Raw genomic sequence first — 20,832 nt, 5'->3', positions numbered from 1 at the left:
GCAAAATCGGTTCCAGTGTTGGTGTAGGCAGGATTCCCTTCCACAAGAAATTGAGGCAGGGCGCGGTCGGTGGGATGGCATAATGTTGCCCTTCTATCGTCTTGCAATCCATGCAAGAATCTTCTGAACGACTTGTCTTGTAGCAATCTTGAATGATAACAACGGTTAGGTAGTGATCTGATGGCATGAAAATGAGGAACTTGGCGTTGAATGGAATTTGTAGTCTCCCCTTAACAGGAGCAACTCGTTTTCATCTGTGTACAATCCTAGCCGTTGCTTCAAATTCTTTAAATGTTTGTGACTTGATTAAGGACTGTTGTATTTCGCGGAATCATAGATTTTCTGCGTGCGCATACTCTTCAGTACCGTCTTTTTTCGATAACTCAACCATTTCTTTGACTGGTACTCCTTCTTCTTCGTCGATCCATTCCATTAGCCGTTCAGAACTTGAAATCCACTTCCTCAAATGGAAGCCAGCTTCCTTCATTATTGATCTTGCCTTTGTGTAGAGCTGAAATGCTTCAGGGACGCTGTCTTTTCCCCTCTTGAAGTCATCCCCATGGAGAGAGGTCAGAAAATCGCTCACGAATTGGGGATGATAAGCTTCATACTTGGTTACGTGGTGTCTAATTGTTGCGTTCAGCAGAAAGGGAGAACTTGTGACGCCAAATACGACTCGATTGAAACGTTTCACGAAAATGTTTGGATGTTCGTTATCAGGATCATCTATCCAAAGAAAGCGCAAAACATCTTGGCTAGCTTCTTTGATCCGGACCATCAGGAAAGCTTTTACAATGTCGGCCGCCAAAGCAACACGATGGTACCTGAAACGCATCAGTACATCGGGTATGTCAGCAAGCAATGATGGACCTGCAGGAAGGCAGTCGTTCAACACCGGACCAGCAGACTTGACGGAGCACCATAGACTATCCTCACTTTAGTCGTCTGTTTGTCTCCGCGTATAACTGAATGATGCGGTAAAAAAATCACGTGACCAATTTCGACTGGTTTGTCAGGATCAACATCGGACATTATTCCTGGTGAAGATTGCTCTACAATGATTTGGTTGTATTCTTCAAACAATCCAGGATTCTTTCTAGACATTTTAGGACAGGAGCCAGACGAGAAACAGCTTGGGCGTTGTTATCCGGTACTAATGCGTACTGTTTCTTTCGAGGAAAAGAGATTTAAAAGCGGCCGTTGTTTAGGTGAATAATATCTAAGAACTTCTTATACGCTGTCTCTTGTATTGAGACACCGATAGCTTGTAACTCCCAGAATTTTTTGACTTGTTCCACCGGTGGGTCGTAAACTTTCTTGTCGGTAACAGGGTCGTCACACGAGGAAGTGTCTGGCCGCAAAGTATGGCTTGTGACCAAACGACAATCAGTATCTGAACTTGGTGGGTGGGGCATGGGACCAGTGACTAGTGAATGAGAGTAAAATATGTATGACAAACTCAACAGGGGTTGAGCGGGGGCTGAAACGGACGAAAACTCTTTACTTTTTATTTACTGCACTGAGAAGGGCTACTCAGAGGTAGGAAGGTCGGTCGGGTTCGTTCCAATCGGCTCGCATGAAGGAATGAATGAATGAATGAATAACTTTATTCAAAGAGGGAGACGCAATTACCTATTATAGTTTTCTAAGTTACGGCCCTCACAAAAGAGAAAATTTAGAAGACAAAATAAGCAAATAAATATATAAGGTATATCTATCTACAAAATAAACGATATTTAAAGTAGAATAAACTATAAACACGTAATCAAATTGTAAATATATCAATTGACGAAAGAGAGAAATATGTAAAAAAAATCTTAAGACTATAAACAGTGATAAAATTGTAATGTATAAGATCAAGACTTAAAAAGGGAAACTGCAGCCTTTTATATTTATGCCTTTTATGTTTTTTATCCAACAAAATTTAAGCAGTTGTAAGATTTGCTTAAAATGTGTCAAATTACCAGTGTGGACTTCATTCTTCTCAGATGAAGCTGGTAAAAGATAAATAATAAAAATAGATGGCCAAAAGAGAAAGTGCACATTGTCAAAAAGATCACAATAAAGTGACTATGGATGGAAAAATTCGACGTAATTTGGTGTAGTGACTGGTTTTTGATATTTAGAATGATAGTGGCAGGTAAAACACATTGAGGATTTTCTTATTCAACTGCAAGTTAATTCATTTCAGATTTTGGATTGTACGTTCAAAATGAGTGAGATTAAATTCATTCATAGATAACATTTCATCATGGTATGTTTACATGGAAAAGTAATTATGACTATAGCTTCACAGATTATTTTCATCACTACTAACATTTAATGAATTTTCATTTAAAATAGAACGTTTCAAGAACTTTCATCCTTTCAATCTATTCAACATCATGTACTGTTTCTGGAGCACAATTAAGCCTTTACAACCCAAAATCCACATGCTTTTTCTTCAATTTGATCTCTGTTACGATGTTCGAGTGTATATAAATGAAGGGTGTGTATATTCGTGTGAAGATAAATGAAGTGTCTGTCATGTTTGCAGGATCTTGGATTAAAAGACAGTTTGAGTGTTGTTGAACAGTTATCTTCCTCGTTTTCTTTCGTTCATTTCCCAATTCTCCATCTGGATAACCATACAATCTCTATACGCTTTGTAAGGTGCTGGCAAGGACAAGTTGTTTAACAGTCTTCAGCTTCTTTAGTTGGTGACCATTTCCTTTAATTTTGTTCACTTAATGTGTGATTCAGGGGATGATTTTGTAAGGAGAAATAACATACTAGTCACTCTTAGGGTCAATTCGTTAAAGGAACCTTTGATTCAGTTATTTATTTGAATATGTGAGTAACATTTGATGTTTTCCCATGCAACAGGATAGTCCTGCTGAAGATGGCTATGAAATGGAGTGAGCTTGACTGTAACAAAGGTGACCAATTGGAAAACTTAAGCACTTCGTTTTAATAGATCTTGGCTTGTTAATTTGATGATTACAGCTTCCCGACGTAGTTGTAATGTTAGTCCTTATAGAGGTGGAAATGTACCTTCCATTGACCTGTAAAGTCATAAATTATGAAACAACTGAAAATATGTATTTGTGGTTGGCAGAACTATTGTTAGTACAGTGCCACCTAGTGACAAAAATTAATGATTTCCTGTAAACATTAATGTATGGAAGAAGTTATGGCAGTAGTTAACTCTTTTTTGTTTGGATGCAGAGAGTTTGATGAATTGTACTCTACATTTTTCAGCTTTCAAACTATCAGCTTTATGTTATTTCTAACTGTTTACTATACTTATTCCTCTATACCTTAAGCCCTCTAGAATTGTAGAAGGCAAGTCTGTAACCTGACTTCCTTTGTTGAGAATTGCATGATTATATAATTTTGTTGTAGTGACCACATTGTAGCATGTAATGTTATTTGGATGTCATTAAATAATCAGGCTTAGCAAGCTTTCAATAGTGCATGGCGTTCTTACAATAATGCTCATACCCAAACTAACCATTGATATAAGAAATTGGTCACAAGATAATTTATAATATTATGTCAGTTTTAACAGGTGGGAATCTGGAAAAGCAAGGATCCTCCTTTGATTATATCTAGGACTGAAATTAAAGGATACCTTCTCATAATTGAAATTCTTCTGTTACGTTTGGGGCACACAGATGAAGAGGAACTTTTTTGTATAATTGGCATCCATGTAATACACAAGGCAAGAATATAAGTGCCTTAGCTTCATGGGCTAAACTTTTCAAATATGAGAGTTGTGCAAACCATATCCTACTTTTTATCCTCCTCTTGATATTTACACAAATAACATAGTCATTATCAGTCTTGCTAGCTCTCACTGTTCATTGAGCTTGTGGAAAGATTGTAAGCACTGTATTTTTTACATGAAGAAAGGAAAGCCTACCCTCTTACAGTGGATTAAGTTCCTTTGTGCATAAGCAAATTTCTATTTTTAAAGCACCTTCTGAAGATCAAAATTTAGTGCCAGACCTAAGGCTGTAGTTCACTACCAATTCTCCAGCTAGGCTAACATTTATAAACAAGTTGTAAAATTGTCCTGATTGCATCATTATCAAGAAAGTTTAACTCAACTTAACCTGACTAAGCTAAACTGACTCAATAGAAACTTGAAGTCTACGTGTTCACCTTTTGAGGTGTGCATCAAAGTTTTGTAGTAATGACAGGCTTACATTACATGTTTATAAGAAATCTGCATGTGTACCTAGGTAAAAACAGGAGCTGGGATCCCTGGTCTGTCCCAGGTGGGATCCCCAGTGGGATCCCAAAAATCCCACTTGAGATCCCAATTTGGATTTTGGAATGTCTCAGGTGGGATCATGCCCAGATTTTAAGGCAGGATCCTGTAAATCCCACCTGTGCTGGTGGGAGCCCACCATTCCCACCTGAGATCCCAGATGGGATTAAAGGGATCCCCCCATAAACCAGGCTGCCTTCTTATCTTACCTGGATTGTGACCTCTTGGAATGACTATACTACATGGTGCACACTTACAGGCAGGTATTTCAAACAGTTTTGCTTAGCTTTTACATTTGTACACATTTCTTATTCTAAGAATCTTCTTTATCTGGCCTGCGGCTAATTATAATTTTTCAACCAAATTTGATATATTCTTTTTCTCCTTGCATCAGTTATCAACAGGTCTTTATAATTTTTTTTTAACATGAAATCAAGATTACAGAGTTATGGTACATTCTTTTTTTTCCTGACCCTATTGAAACTTAGGGATTGGTATTGGCTAATATAAAAGTATAGTCAAATAGAAGTGTTGTGCACAGCGTATATGTCAAATTTATGTCATGAAATAGTGCCCTTCCTAAATCTAGCTTATCAGAATAGGAATGAGTTACCATTAGCACAAGTATGGGCTTTTCACAATGATAGTTTCCAGGCTTAAAATAAAAGTCACTTTCCTCATGAACATTTCCCTAAATCTGCTTGCCTGCTAAAATCCTCACTCCCTGGTCCTGACAGATCAACCTGATAAAAAGGAGGAAAAGTACATTAATGACACAAACAACCAAGCTTATTCCCACATGTACACCTTCCTGCATCCTGATAGCTGATACTAAACATGGCATTTCAGACATGGAGTATATGCCACAAATTTTCCATTTCCCTGCATAATTATTTCATAATGGTGTTAGAAGTTCTGGAAAATGGTTGGGTTGAAACATATGTCAAAGATTTTCCAGCTTATTACAGCATTGGTGCAAAAATGGAAGACAAACCTGTGCATTCAATGCATAATTTGAGTTTTAACAATTACCCAAATACACAATTTAAAAAAATACCCAAGCCTTATCAAATGACTTCAATGTTTGAATTTTCTCATAGTGAACCAGTGAAAGTCTTTGTAAATGAATCGTTTCTTTAAGATCAATGAAATTTGCTGTTGTCTTTCTTGTTAACATGTTGCCACAATTCCACCTTCCAGGAAATTTATTTTCTGCTAACATGAGAGAATACCATACCAAAGAAAGTATCTTTGTTCAAGACTTAGAATCATCCTCTTTGTCATGGTAAAAGGCTTCTAATTGAACACGGCAAAGGAATTTTTCAACATCTTGATTAACTGAAAATTTACCATGAAAACCTATGTTTAAGTAGTCTATCATGAGAAAGTAAGAAATTCCAAACTATCTACACAAGGCAGTCTGCAGAAAGTAACCATATTATCAATATCCTTGGTAGAAGGCAAGAATGGAAAGGGGCATCACGCTTTCCCTTCCATACAAACCTTCTAGGACTACTCTGGGACCTTAAATCACATTAAATTGCCTTAAGTCATCTAAAATTGCCTAAAGTGACTATTAGTTACACAATGTTGTATGGGCTCCACCCTATTAAATTGATCCCATTCACTTCACTCCCATCATAAGGATCAGAGAAGGAGGCATGGTGGCCAAATGGTTAGTGCACTAGACTCTAGATTAAGCAGTCCTGTTTTGGTCTCTAGTGGGGATCATTGCATTGTGTTCTTAGGCACAATACTAACTCTCAAAGTGTCTCATCTCTTCCAGATGTAAATATGGGTAGTTGTTGGTGGGGAATAACCCTGCAATGGACTGCAAGTCAATATGAGGTTGGTAATGGCTTTCATATTTATACCTATAAACCTCCTGTTATAAAAGTCATGCACCTGCCTAGCCCCTATGTTAGCATGAGTAACTTCTACTTGTAGACAATACTGATATATGAACTAATTATGACAATGTACTCTCTTCCTTTTTCTTACTCAGACAGCCCTCTATTTAAACCAAATTTCTGTTTTGTATTTCATTTTGAGAAAGTTGATCAAAAGATTGCACCTGTGTATCATCATCAGGAAATAATAAATATTGAAAATATGATTGATCTCAGGAAAAAACACAACAAATGACTGTGGCGGCAATAATTTATTTATTCTTATTTTGAGATGTTACTGAATCAAATCAAACCTACCGTTCCGATCATCAACATAAAACAAAATAGAGAAAGAAGAAAGGCACAATTCTTGCTACTCACTCTTACATCGAGCAGTAAAAATAACATAGTCCGAAGTCAATTGAGCCGAGCTGAAGCTTACGTTTAGACACTTAACTTACCCTGAGTAAAAGAGTGACAAAAATGGGCTATTTTTCCAGCATAAACCCGCAAATCTGCAATATAGCTTCTTCCACCATCGTATTCGACAAAATATAAACGTTTGAAATTTGTAACTCGACGAACCCACTTAAGGCATAAATCTTCATCTATCTTAAGATTTTGACAGTCTTTTCGTACTTTTCACCTTCGTCAGTTTGATGATTCACATACATGTATGAGTTCCGTCAATGATCTATGCCGAGAAAACCTCTTTGCTGCAAACATGGCTGCCGGGCCAATATTGGATTAGGATATTTCGTGTTGGCTAAATGACGTAGAAGGATACTTCGTGTGTAAATAAACCATTAGTTTTGTGTGTTCGAGTAATCGGTTTTAATTGAAATCAGTTCGTGTGTGATTGTACGATCATTCTCCTCAATTCGTTTGGCCTTCTTGTGTTTCTCCGAGTTAACAAAGACGATAAACATGGAAACTAGTCAGCACAAAGGTTACTGGGAGAATCAACATGGCGGAGACAAGTGAACCTGTTATCAGTTTATAGTTTTTCTTTGTGACTCGTCATTTAGGTAACATCGAATGCTTTTAAACCTGGTATACTGCCATATCAGCTCAAAAATAAAAGTTATTTCATTTTTATTTGGTTAAACGTTGCGGAGTGGAATAAAGTGAATGCTTGGAAGGTCCTGGTGATCCGACAAACGGTAATATAGTAAAAAGATCTTCTGAAAGGATTTGATTCTCTATTATGGGACGTCAATATTTTTCTGCAGCAAGGAAAAGTAGTTGTTGAGACTGGAAAGGAAGGCTTCTTACGAAGGACCTTAGCATATGGTTTTCAATATGGCATTTGGGTGTTTTGTCTTACTGAGGCAGGAGAACATCAAATTGGTTGGGTCCCTGAAAAGGACCAGGCCATTACTGTTGAAAAGGAATGCGATTTGCTAAACTTCCATGCCAAAATTGACAGTATAAATGCTAAAAAATGGGAGGCAAGTTGAGTATTTTTATAATTAGTGAAGCTTTATGAAATAGTTAATACGTGTAAATAATCTTAAGTGAGTTTAATCGATAATTATGTGGAAAATTTATTGTCAGTAGGTGAGTTTCATGTAAATCATGGCTCTTTTCTTAAATTTAAAATTTATCTCGCCATGTGCCTCTTTTTTATAGGTTTGTTTAATATTGGTTTATGTTTTGATATTATTGCACTAGACATATAACCCATGTTTTTTCTTGGTTATTCACTAGCTTTGACTATTTATACATATATGTAATGAAACAGTAACTATTGTGGTAATTCTGTCTAAGTATTTTTAGTTAAAATGGTTTGAAATCTGGATATTTTAGACAATGGTGACTTGTGTGGATACTAAAGTTACCAAAATGATTATTCCATTTATTACACCCATTTTGAAATCACTGGTGCTCCCTGTTATCTGATTGGCTCTAATTGATGGAATTTATTCATGAATCGCATCAATTTTTTGTTTAAATCACATCTTTTTCCCAGCCAATGAGGAGGTTACCATAAAAACAAAACAACCAATCAGATTTCAAGGCTTGTTTAAAGTAACCAATCAAATTGCAGGAAAATGGAGGAGTACCATGCCAAATTTTACAATTTTTGTTTCCAAAACTCTTACTTCCCCCCCCCCCCAAAAAAAAATGGATGAATTTAATTTCAGACTGGCTCAGTACTGCATAAATAAATATTTGAACTGACCAAGTACTGTATTTGGGTGATTTCAAAATGAATGTAAGAGAGTAGTGTGTCAGCCCGAATTGCACCCCACTCAGTTTAATTACCATTATTTATTGCATGGGATTCTGTAGACATTTTTAAAGTTTATGGAGAGACTGTTGCTAACTTAGGTTTTAACACTTGAGTGGAATACAATCCCTGTCAATTTTTCTTAGGTCTCCCAAAGTAGCCAAAAAATTAATGATGTAATGTCCCAGAGTAGGCCTCCCTGTGTTTCAATTTCTAAGTTAGAAAAACCCGCTGCATTGATTTAGACGGTTGAGGACAATCTCAAGGTCAGCTTTGGCTAACCTTAAACTAAGGAATTTTATTTGTAAATGTGCTCCTTCCATGCTTTTCTAAGGATGAATTTGGCCAAGGGTTTAGATGGTAGTGTTACTTAAACCCAGCAAGAGACTAATCATTGTTGTTTATTAATCAGCACACCTGTAATAAGTATCTTAAAGCTATTTCGTAGCATTACATGTAAATATGTACATTTTTTGATACAAAATAATCTTAACTCTCTATCAAGGAAAGTATTAATTATAGGCAATATATGTTTAGGGTGAAAGGGGCATTTTTGATAAAGAATAACGTTCTTTCAATTGGCTAATTAATGCCTGGCACTTTTCACTTTGAACTGCAACAATTCTTAATACAAACAGCTGTGTACTGAAGTCTTTTTAGCACATAGTTTCTTTCCTTTGTGAGTGAATCTATGTAGTTTTTTTTTTAATCTCTTCGAAACTAGAAATGAATTTACTAGGTCTAAATAGAAAGAGCCTCATATTGCTAACTTAATTAAAGCATCCAAGGATTACTGTGAAAAGCCCACTTGTTTTTGAATGACAAGAAATGTTTTGCTTTAACTTAAACTCAAAACTGATTAATGACACTCATCTAAAAGTTTATTATGTTATTTCAAGCGATTAATTAGGTCTTTATTCTGTTTACAAGACACACCTACAGTCATAACCGAAATATGCATATATGTAAAATATGGAGACCAAATCCACAAGTGCACTATTCTTTGGATAGAAAAAGTTCTGAGTGTGTAGCCTTCTCTCACTCTGTATCTTTCTTGTTTGGAAGCAAGGTTAAACATCGAATTTTCAATATTTGGACGGTCGTAAGTTCTCAACAGGCTTGATTTTCTTGATGTCAGTTAGGCTGACCCAGAATGGTTTTTCCAATTTTAAAGACTTTCTAATGCAAGACAAAATGAAAAAATGAAATGAAAATGAAACTATTAATCTCTGAAAAGGTGCTATTATTTTCTTTTTGAGCTGATTAAATTTGCAATCTGGGTGTTTCGTTAAAGCGCTACTTCAAATTCCAGTCTAGCTGCATTTTTAACGTCGCCTTCTACCTCCACCGTCTCAGCGTCGTCGTCATCCTCATCAATCCCCATGTTTTGAATTCCTCTCTCAGCTTCATTTGTGTGTATCTGCTGGTTGGCTGGTTTTTCATTGAGTGAGATGTCGGCTTCTTTTTTTGAGTTTGAGTTTTGTGGCGGCTGAAATGATGTATCCCCGGAAGATTTCACCGCTTCCAAGAAACCATTGGTGTTGGTAATATTATCTGTCGTGTCTGTGCTTCCAAGTTTTTCACTTGTGTCCATTACTGAGGGACGTCTTATAAGAGCGGGTCTCCAGCACAGCAAAGACAGATAAACAGGCATAATGCACAAGCCATGAAGAAGCCCGAGCATGACGATGCCAAAGAACATTCTGAAGAAAATTCGGAATATCTCGGATGCAGCAAATGCAAGTACAACCATACCAAGGAACGTACTGACTCCTAAAACATATCAAGAAGAAAAGATCAGCAGATGCTGCGACGTACATAACACTAAAACCTTAAGTGATGGAAGTTACTAAAAGCAGAAATTAATCTCACTTAAAGTGGTTCCTTAAATTTTTTTTTAATTTTTTAATCAACCGCGGTACATCCGAGAAATTTTGATTTTATCAAATGAGTTGATAGAGACCATTAGACACTCTAAAGAGGTTACAGAGCTGATGTTTTGAGCGTTAGCCTTTCGTTGAAGAAGATTGGCTCCAAACATCAGCTCCATAATTTATTTATGGTGGCCAATTTTCATTATCAACTCAATAGATCCAAATTTTCTTGTTATACCTCCGACTGAAACAGGGCCACAGACTTTTAAACTTGTTGTACACTCCAGAAACACAAGAATGTCAATATGTTTCTAAATGCTTACTTTTCTCGGCCATGTTTTACAACAATTAATTTAGCTTCTGACGTACCTCCCATGAAAACACTTGCACCCAACGTGCTCAGAGCATCCACAACTCGTTCATCGGCTGTGACTTTGCTTGACGTAATGTAAGCATGGGCAATGTGGGCACTGTAGTCAACTGCAAATCCGATGGCCATTACCAGGTTAATCATGGAAACGGAGTTCAGAGACACATCCCAGATTACCATCAAACCAAATAACTCGCAAACCAGCGCTGCGAAGTTGAGCACCACCACGAACGTCACAGTAAAATCCATCAAAAAGGGGCTTGTGACAATTACCACCGTTAAGCCTGCGATTATCAGGTTTCTTAGGGTCTCGCGTGACGTAATTGCGTATTGTTCAAAGAATATAAAGGATCGAGTGATTGGAAAGGCATTCAGTTGGGACTTCTTTGATATGTCTTCACGGAGTGTGAGCATAGCGTTTTTCTGGAAGGTGGAGCTACCCGAATCCTTCATATAGCCTATTACGCGAGAAGCTTCTATTTTGGTCTCATCCTCGGATAACTTCACGTCCTGTGTGAAATACGAGAACTCGGGAATACGAAGGAATGTTTTCAATTCTCGTAGAAAACCTGGGCCAGTAATGTTTCTCTTCGACTTCTTAGCATACTGGGCAAATGCATCCATCCAGGATAGTGATTGGTTCTTGTAATACTCATTTTCCTTGAATATGGTCGTTAATTCTTTAATGTCGCTCTGCGTGGACCTCAATTGGTAATCAACCTCACCAGTCTGCACGATACTCACTCCAATGGACAACTCAAAGTACTTTTCTTGAGCTGTCAAAAACTGCCTCAAGTAGGAATCATCTCTGGCCAATACACGTCTATCAAATGACTCATCCACCTGAGTGACTCCGTATATCCCAGCACCAAGCAGTGACAGAGAGAAGAGTATAACCAGAACTTTTGTAACTGGAAGGGTCAATAATGTGCCCCAGTATTTCATAACTTTATTTGAAGTTTGGGGGAGAGGCTCATCCCATTCTGGTTTACCCTCTTTTGGCCGTGGTGCCAGGCAGAATGGGAGGAAATCTCGGCGGCCAGATTTAATTCGTCTTACGTCGTATGTCATAAGGGCCACAAAGAATGTGACAACCATCAGGAAGGAGAACGTCACTGTCAAGGCAGCATAAACACAGAAATACCTGAGAAAAGAAAGTAACTAAGTTTTAATATAGACGATTTCACTGAAATACTCTAAAACATTTGACGAAATTTTAGAACTTGGAAGCCAATTAAGTGATATTTCACGCCACCATTTATGCTTACAGCTCAGTCATACAAGGGAAAAAAAGATATCCCAAGAAACTGTAACCATTTTTATCAGATAATCAATTCACTGGCTCCTGTCACAGCTCGACATCTCACTTCAATAGTTTGCAGTTGAGGTTTTAAAAGAAATTAATAGAGGTCACTTGATAAATCCGGATCCTTTAAACAATTACGCCATTGCTTAAAACCTGATGTTATTGTCTTCATCTTCCCAAGATGGAGAAGCACTGGCTATCAATTGAAGTATCTTACCTGATGGCGGGAAATGAGGTTGACGTGCTGACCGCAAACGCAACCAAATCAGTCATAGTTGTCATAGTAACTGTTGCACCAGAATGCTTCATAACCGCTTTGATCTTTCCGGTCGTCGACAGGTCACGTGGCTGCCGATCAAGCTCGTCGACCATGATGAACATGTCATCGATGCCGATTCCAAGAACCAAGAAAGGTAGCACCCCCACCAAACTAACAAAAGGTACACGGAGCCACATACCAAGGCCGAGCCCAGACAAAATCCCAAGGGCAACTGCGAAGACCCCTCCATTAGCAAGTAAAGCATGACCAGTCAACGGATTAAAGTACTTGCCCAGCATGAAGCAAGCAAAAGAGATCATGCAGGTGAATGTGATTGACACCAGTTTAACATCAGACCCGGTACTTGCACTTATAGCATCATCCAGGCTCCTTTCACTTGAATAATGGACATCGAAGCACGAAAGTTTGTCCACTAGCGAGCCTAGTTTGTCAATGAAAGCCTTCTCCCACTTGAGAATCTTGTCACTCTCATCATCGTCCCTCGGATCACGAAGGAGATAAATCATTTGCAAAGCTTTGGCGTCGGTTATGCTTCCATGTTTTCGAGTGGCCTTGCCAAACATTCGGTTGAAATTCAACCAGAATGGGCGTCCATTACGCATGAGTAAACTTGTGTCGTTGTAGGATTTGGTCAGTTCCCGTTGGACATCATGTAAGTCCTTTCCGTTCAAGTTGCTTTCATTGAACTGCAAAAATTCTAGTGGATTAATCATCGCACATCCGTTTGTTGACCTGGATTTGTTTCCCGACAACGTGACACAGAGTTCTGAAATCGATTTCAGCTCCATGACTGCATCGTGAGCTCTGAAGGCCTGTTTCAAACACATCGGGGAAAGAGGATTAGGATTACTGGGAGAGGCCACCAGTAGGATGATTTCCTCTCGAAAGTCGACTCGGAAGTATTTCTCGGCAGTCTCCAAGTCATCTATTGCCTTGCTGTTTTGAGGGATGAACAATTTTACGGTTCTGTTTTCTGAATTGAACCAAACAAAGCCCACAGAACAGACGCTGATAAGTATGAGACACAACTGGATTGTTATCAGCGGATGTTTGGCAATCCCTGTGCTATACCAGCCAAAGAAGCGTTCCAAAAAACGCAAGTACCATTTGCAGAGTGAAGACCACAGATGACATGGAAGAAACCGGCGTGGATAGCAGGGTCTAGAAAAAAACACACATCGAAAAGTGAATTTTGATATGGGTTTTTGAAGCATTTAGTGGAGGAGAGTTGTCTACTAGTCCCAAAATATTTGAAACATTTCCTCAAACGCTCTTCCCCTTCGACCTGAAGATTTCAGCAGGGCTGATTGTGCAGGGCGCATCAAACATGGCAAGACATGATCTAGCCAACGGCTCTTTCATCGGTTTTTTTGCTATTTTTTTAATTTCTTTTTCTGGCATTAAACAATACCACTGTATTACAGATGACAAAGGATGACAAAGAAAAGGAATAAATCCAAGGAATACCTTGAACTTGCCACAGAAAGAAATGGAAACACAAATAGCATATAATGCACACAGCTCGCTACATAGTTTTGGCGACACATGTAAATCTTGTTTATGGCATAGCCATGAGCCAGCCACCCTTTGGGTCTGATCAGCGGTTGACAGCAATTTATCAATCAATGTACTATTTGATGCTTTAACTCAAAGTTTTAGTCGCAGAAGTGCCTCGAGTTCACTATACGACCCAAAATGAGAGGCAAAACCTCAGATGGGATAAGTATCTAAAGAAACTGTGGTGCTGTCTTGGTGTTGTTATAACTATCATACTTCATCATTACGTAAACCTTGACCGAAAAGACGAGAATTGTTTCCAAAATTAAGAATTACTATTCGATCAGTTCCCTATCGAACTCTGAATCCTCTGACTACCAGAATTTTACCGAACAAATACCTAAAATCATCGAAGTCTTCTTCAACGTTCGCCCTCTCATCGAATCCTTTGCTTACATTATTTTCTTCGCTTTGTGTCATCCTTTTTTCGGTTCTTCTGTAACTCCGAATATTTTGTTGCTGCACATCGCGTTCATCGAGATATTCCCACTTCCTTCTCGAATAAAAGCTTTCTCTGGAACATTTTTAATTAGTAATAGCAAAACAGGTAGTTGTGTAGCTTGAAACATCACGTACGCACACGTCCTATTTCCTTTGTCAAAACAAACAAGCAGATAAAAGTGACCGATGAACCAGGATTTAACATCGAAGGTGTCAACTTCCTTATATTCACGAGCGAAGGTAACACGTTTCTGAATCGCGTAACGTAAACAAACTCACCGCTTGGTAGTTTTCATTTTTTTTTTATCAAATAATAGCAGAACTATTCGTTCTCGAAACTTTCATTCCATCCTGAATTTATTATCACTGACACCTAAAGGGAAGAACGTCACGTCGCACAATCGTTCGAGTCACGTTTACCTCGAGTATTAGAATTTAAGGGGGGCGGGGTAAGTTTCTAAAGAAACTGTAGTGCTGCGTCGATGAGAGTAACGAGGTAATTTTGGTTTTATGGACTGAGTTGATAATGTAAATTGGCCACCGTAAAGAGTTTCAAAGCCGACGTTTCGAGCGTTAGCCCTTCGTGAGAGGGAATCATTCGCTCTGACGAAGGGCTAACGCTCGAAACAAATACCTAAATTCATCGAAGTCTTCTTCAACGTTCGCCCTCTCATCGAATCCTTTGCTTAAATTATTTTCTTCGCTTTGTGTCATCCTTTTTTCGGTTTTTCTGTAACTCCGAATATTTTGTTGCTGCACATCGCGTTCATCGAGATATTCCCTCTTCCTTCTCGAATAAAAGCTTTCTCTGGAACATTTTTTAATTAGTAACAGCAAAACAGAAAGTTGTGTAGTTTGAAACATCACGTACGCACACGTCCTATTTCCTTTGTCAAAATAAACAAGCAGATAAAAGTGACAGATGAACCAGGATTTAACATCGAAGATGTCCACTTCCTTATATTCACGAGTGAAGCTAACACGTTTCTGAATCGCAACGTAAACAAACTCACCGCTTGGTAGTTTTTGTTTTAATCAAATAACAGCAGAACTAATGGTTCTCGAAACTTTCATTCCATCCTGAATTTATTATCACTGACACCTGAAGAGAAGAACGTCACGTTGCGCCATCGTTCGAGTCACGTTTACCTCGAGTATTAGAATTTAAGGAGGGAAGGGGTAAGTTTCTAAAGAAACTGTAGTGCTGCGTCGATGAGAGTAACGAGGTAATTTTGGTTTTATGGACTGAGTTGATAATGTAAATTGGCCACCGTAAAGAGTTTCAAAGCCGACGTTTCGAGCGTTAGCCCTTCGTGAGAGCGAATCATTCGCTCTGACGAAGGGCTAACGCTCGAAACGTCGGCTTTGAAACTGTATTATATTTTTAAGTTTGCAAGCATAATTGTTTTAATCCGTTTTTGATTGTGGGAACTTGAAGCGATCCAAATCATGATCACGATCATGATTAAGGTATGTAAGATGCAGCTGATGGACGTAGGTTGCAGTTATCCGAATATTCTTAGACAAACGATTTGTACAAGAAATAAAGGCCTTTTTTTCCGATGCTTTGTTGTTATTTTCCTGTTCAATCGAAAACGGCGAACTTACACGTTTTGTAATATTTCACACGTACAAAAATGTACTTTCTCCCTCACGATGATATATCTTCGTTGATGCTAGTTGCTTGCAACTGTCACGCTGTCGGCTAGTCTCTGATTGGATGATAGATAGGAACAATCCAATCAGAAGGAAGGACACGGAAAGTAGTAATCGCTTTTCCGACATATGTGTTCGGTTTCTTTACATGCAAGAACCAAACGAGCAAACCAAAATGAGTATGGTAGGCAATTGCCGAGCAATATTTCGAAGTTGAGGGAAATATGCTGTAAAGGACATTTCCACATTGGCAATAATTCGTGGGAGGAATTCCTTTTTATTCAACGATTATTCGCCGCAAGGAAAACGTATACTGCCGACTTGTTATTTGTTCTCTTTGAGTTTCTGCCTCAGAGACTTCAAACATCGCGTGGTGGCTATTTTTATGTCACCTTGTGCAGGGCAATAACGGCAAGAAATAAAGTAATCCTCGCACAAACATTCACTACCTTCGAAAATCCAATATTCCGTGGAGAAAAACGGGTGCTCTGTAGGAAACTTTATCATTTACCAACAACATAATCATCTATAATATTAATCAAACTAAAGTTAAAAAACTCTACCCACCTTGATTGGTCTGATTTCTTAACTTGTTCGAGTTCTGATTTGAATTTGCCCATGATGGAGCGAAAGTGACTTCAACACTAGTGCTAGTCTTGCTAAAAATTAACTGATGAGTCCGACTCCTCTGGTTTATATGCTTTCGGTGCACGTGCCAAATGACAATGTTGCGCTTCAGCGCTCGACAAAGTAATTATTTTTAGCTCACACCGGAAGTTTTAAAGTCCATTATCCGCTCCCCATGACATGGACATGATGATTCCGAGTGGAATCTCTACCTTAAAATATACGGAAGGTCATCATTTTTTTTACTTTTGTCATGCGGCTTTTCAACTAACCTTTTCACAGCACTGTGGTGATTGGAAATTACGTAATTTTATGTAGCTAGCAGTCTAGTATAAATATATCTGTAAAGTTGTCCACGTTATCTAGGTTAGGTTAAGTTTAGCAAGTGAGTAGTTGTGTATCTAGCGATTTAAGTTTTTTCCACGTTCTTTTTAAGCGTTTATCTGCGCTCCATTCAAACACAAGAAGCACCAAACGTGATTTAAAGGAAAGAAACCTTTATCTGCTTTCGCACCACGTTTTTACAAAATAAAAATAAATTTAGAAAGTGATAGATGCATTTTGTTTACAAGGAAAGAACGGAAGTTCTGCATCGAAGTCGAGTAGTACGTGACATTTCCTTTAGAAATCATTGGAAATTATGTGTCATTGTTCGGTGTGAACGCTTCTTTCCATCTTTTCACTCTTTTTAGTAGACTTTAATGAGTTGCAAGTCTTTTCCTTCCGTAACGCGGGAGTCAAGTTAAGCGCAGCTGTGAAATGTTTCCCGGCGCTCGAATTGTTCAACCAAATAATTCGTGTGACTCAGACACCCAAAATTAACTTATTTCCTGACACGTGCGAATGATTTTTTTGCCCTTAATCCCGAATTTAAAGTATCATAACTTGCATATCTTTCTCAGAGAAAATCACGTTCGCCGCGCTTTGGGCGGCGTGAACCAGAGTTAGAGATTTCGTGGACTTTACCGATTTTCTTTAAAGACAAGTTTGTTACTCTATGCATATTGTTAGCTTCTTTTGAAAGTCAGAAGAGTCTCAGTATTCATGGATCATTAAGAACGCAAATGAATAAATTGAATTCGCAGTGTTATCCCTGGCTTTTATGAGCCCGTTAACACATTACAGAAAGAGAAAGCGCGGACCATGCTGCTTCTTTCTTAGGGATCAAGCTCGCCGATTGAATTGCTTGCGGGCAATATATCACGAGGATAAACCGTTTATTCGTGCAGCAAAAATCAAGCAAGAGGCACAAACCAAATTTTCACTTTATTAAGAGATCGATTCATCGGTTGATTAACTTGACCGTGGATAACAAACCTTTCTTGCATAGTCCACAGACTAGATAATGAATGGTGTTTAGGGAGTACATATCCAAGAAATAAAATGTGGTCGTTACCATACGCTGTGAACAGTCAATTTTTCCCCTGAAGCAAACATGAAAAGCATACGACGTTTGTGATTACCCGCCTCCAGCACAAAAATGTGATTTGATTCGATTCCCTTCAACTTCCCTTTCAAATTAAGTTGTTTTGCCAGTTAACGAAGAGTATCATTCGGGATTAAAATATTTCGCACAGTAAATTTCCTTACAGCTATCGCATTGTGTTTGGAAATAATAACAAACAATAGAGCGGACTTGTCAGGAAATACTGAAGAGAGGCACGTACTTCTCACTTACCTTTCTTGAGTAAATGAGGGGGAAATGTGTGCTTACAGCAAATGAGTTGATCCATATTAGACCTAATAGGACGTTCCAGAACATAAACTACATACTGACATTTTACCAAAAGTGAAATTAAACCTACATTGGGAAATTCAGCAGCAAAATAGACACTTATTTTTCATGGAGCGGCCCGGATGGGATATCACAGCTCATCCGCCTTCCTCCCTTCAACAAAGCATGAAAACCTGACAAGGAAAAAAAGCTATGACCCCGTTACATCGATAAAAAAAGTTTTTGATGATCACAATTCTACCAGTGTTCCTCTATTGCTATGCCCTTCAAAGCTTCCGCGTTATGTTGAAGGTATAAATCAAAGGTGGTTTTCCCATCAGTACCATTTTTTTCATTTGGATTCATATCAAAGGAATACGTCGATTACTCACCACAAATCGTTTTCTAATGGCGGAAGTTGAGGCAGGTGTTGCACTTGCCGATATCTCAAGCAAGCCAGGAGAAAGGTAGGTGTGCTTTTTATCAGACACCTGGTCATATAGATGATTTTTTTAAAGAAAATGCACGCCAAGTTGATTCAGTAATGCCAAGCAGTATCAAACTAGCACTGTTTACAACCAGCAAGAAGCTATTTTAAAAGATATAGTGTTTCGTTTCCGGGTTAATAATTGTAGTGGACAGCGCGACCTTTTTTTCAAACGAACGTATTAATTCAGCTAAAATTTCATCGGCCTGACAGATGTCCGTTCCTTTTCTACTGTATAACTTTCACCTTATTTCATAGCATTTCACTCCTCAAGTATTATTTTTACTTCAAGTAACACTGCTTTGTATTTTCCGTGAATCTTCTCCAACATGTAACGAGGTTGCTCCTGTAGTGAACATGTTTACCTCTATATTCTGCTGTCGTTTAAATGGCTGCTGTCGTTTAAATGGCTGCTGTCTGGTTTTTATCGAATGTTTTAATGACCAAACTTGGTTACGGCCCACTGGGTTTTCCGAAGTTGTTTACATTACCAATTACCGCGAAAAGAGATAACTAATTCACATTTTTCGACGAAATGTAGCTTTAATCTAACCTAAAATCACAAAATCGTTAAATGTTTCTATTCGTGATACATTCACTTCCCTTGTTTTTTGGTTTGATCTATTTTTTGTAATTTATTAAGATCGTGTTTTTGCAGCTCGGGGTTGTTTACATTCTCTATTACCGAAACGTTATTTAACCCGCTAATTAAATAGCTCTCTGTGAAAGGAAACTTCTTATTTCATATACTTTGTTTAAAGATGGCGTTTGGTGACTCTTTTTAAAGGCAATATCACTGCTCAATTCTTTGAAGTTTACTTCAGTAACTTGGGATCATTTTTTTTTCTCGAGATACCGCTTTCTCCGTTTATTTGAAGTTCCGGCAAGGGTGACTCGAAGCAAGGTTTCGTTTGACGTGATTTTTTTTATGCTCACTATTTTGTGTTCTAAGCTGTAGAGTTGTCGATCATCTGTCAGAGTAAACGTTTAGCACACCTGATAAACGTCCGCTTTACCTGTGTTATATCCGTGATAATAGTGTGGAAATAAATGCCACACATGAAACAAGAAGAAAAGCTTAACCTCTAGCTGAAATAAACTTCCTTACTAAGACAAATACTCATAAAATGAGAAACTCACGGTGATGGTGAGCCAAACATTTCGAGCAAACGATTCACTTAAAACAGTGATGATTATGGACACATAAACATGGAGGACAGACTGAAAAGAACCTTCAATAAACACTAGTGATTTAACCTACACAACAATATAAAGTATTTCAAAAGTTCGTATTAGGTTTTGTCTCTATTATGACAACAGTAGAGCCGGGTAGGTTATTTCTCATTCCCTCATTGGTTCGAAATGTCTACTTTGAGGCTGTTAGCTGTTACAGTGAGGGGTGGCCTTCCCTTCCGCTAGAATAAAGATATAATCATCAAGGAGCTTTGTAAAGGGAACTGTTCACTTTGTTGGAGAAAAAGTCTTTAGCGAGCTTAAAATTCGCGCCAACAATGATTTGCTGGACTGGGTATGTGTCTGCCTTCAAAAATCTTTAGTTCTGGAACAAAGTTTGTGTGTTAGTATCAGGTTTTGGCTAAACCCTCTGCAACAAAGAGCTTATCAAAAACAGATTATTTGTGTATGATTATATCATACCTGCAAACAATTTTTTTAACCTCTTCATGACTGTTCTCATTGTAAATGATTCCATGAGGAAAGCTGGAAAGTAGATCGGTATTCTACAAGTGTCATTAAAGCTACAAAATAAAATGAGTTTCCCATCTACTCCTTCCAATAACTCAAAGAATAAACTTCGAGAAGTTTTCGTTATCTTCCAGGTATCTTTTGATTTTTAAGGATTACTTCTTTCTGTGCTTCTACAATTGAATTACACTGTCCATTTTCAATATAAGTGATAAATGCAGACAGGAGAATATTTTCTCTTGATGTGGAACGTTGATTTCTATAATTACCTCTCTACATACATCCCTAGATAAGTTTATTCATCTGCTGAAGGAAATCTTTATAAACTGTGACTATCACCGCCTTGCTTCTAGATTTTAGGATGATTCAAGATTTTAGGATATGAATCTCTGAAGTTGTCTCAGACCTCTGCTCTTCGTGATAAATATAGGATTCTTTA

General features: G+C 38.0%; 2 protein-coding genes and 1 long non-coding RNA gene across 5 annotated transcripts; all 3 read right to left on the bottom strand.

Annotated features, from left to right (window-relative positions):
• Window positions 1-331: 331 nt before the first annotated feature.
• On the bottom strand, window positions 332-1,104 carry LOC131781183 (uncharacterized). The gene is made up of 2 exons (XM_059097825.2): window positions 896-1,104; window positions 332-824 (listed from the first exon to the last, which is right to left on the bottom strand). Exons 1-2 carry the CDS (start codon window positions 1,102-1,104, stop codon window positions 332-334), a joined length of 702 nt encoding a protein of 233 aa, XP_058953808.1.
• A 1,955-nt stretch (window positions 1,105-3,059) lies between these two features.
• LOC131781207 (uncharacterized) lies at window positions 3,060-6,873 on the bottom strand. Its single transcript, XR_009339938.2, has 2 exons — window positions 6,606-6,873; window positions 3,060-4,998 (listed from the first exon to the last, which is right to left on the bottom strand). It is a non-coding gene; the product is annotated as an uncharacterized lncRNA (long non-coding RNA).
• Window positions 6,874-8,763: 1,890 nt separating this feature from the next.
• On the bottom strand, window positions 8,764-16,566 carry LOC136276745 (patched domain-containing protein 3-like). Of its 3 annotated transcripts, none has more exons than XM_066167704.1 (4): window positions 16,429-16,566; window positions 12,145-13,368; window positions 10,621-11,765; window positions 8,764-10,150 (listed from the first exon to the last, which is right to left on the bottom strand). In XM_066167704.1, exons 1-4 carry the CDS (start codon window positions 16,479-16,481, stop codon window positions 9,666-9,668), a joined length of 2,907 nt encoding a protein of 968 aa, XP_066023801.1. In that variant the 5' UTR covers window positions 16,482-16,566; the 3' UTR covers window positions 8,764-9,665. The 3 variants fall into 3 exon arrangements, with proteins under 3 accessions (XP_066023801.1, XP_066023809.1, XP_066023814.1); XM_066167712.1 differs by lacking the exon at window positions 16,429-16,566 and adding an exon at window positions 14,485-14,559; XM_066167717.1 differs by lacking the exon at window positions 16,429-16,566 and adding an exon at window positions 14,105-14,263.
• Window positions 16,567-20,832: the final 4,266 nt, after the last annotated feature.

The sequence above is a fragment of the Pocillopora verrucosa genome, chromosome 1, assembly GCF_036669915.1.
Source record: "Pocillopora verrucosa isolate sample1 chromosome 1, ASM3666991v2, whole genome shotgun sequence".
In the NCBI taxonomy this organism is placed as follows: Eukaryota; Metazoa; Cnidaria; class Anthozoa; order Scleractinia; family Pocilloporidae; genus Pocillopora; species Pocillopora verrucosa.
This window is presented reverse-complemented; position numbering and strand designations above follow the sequence as displayed.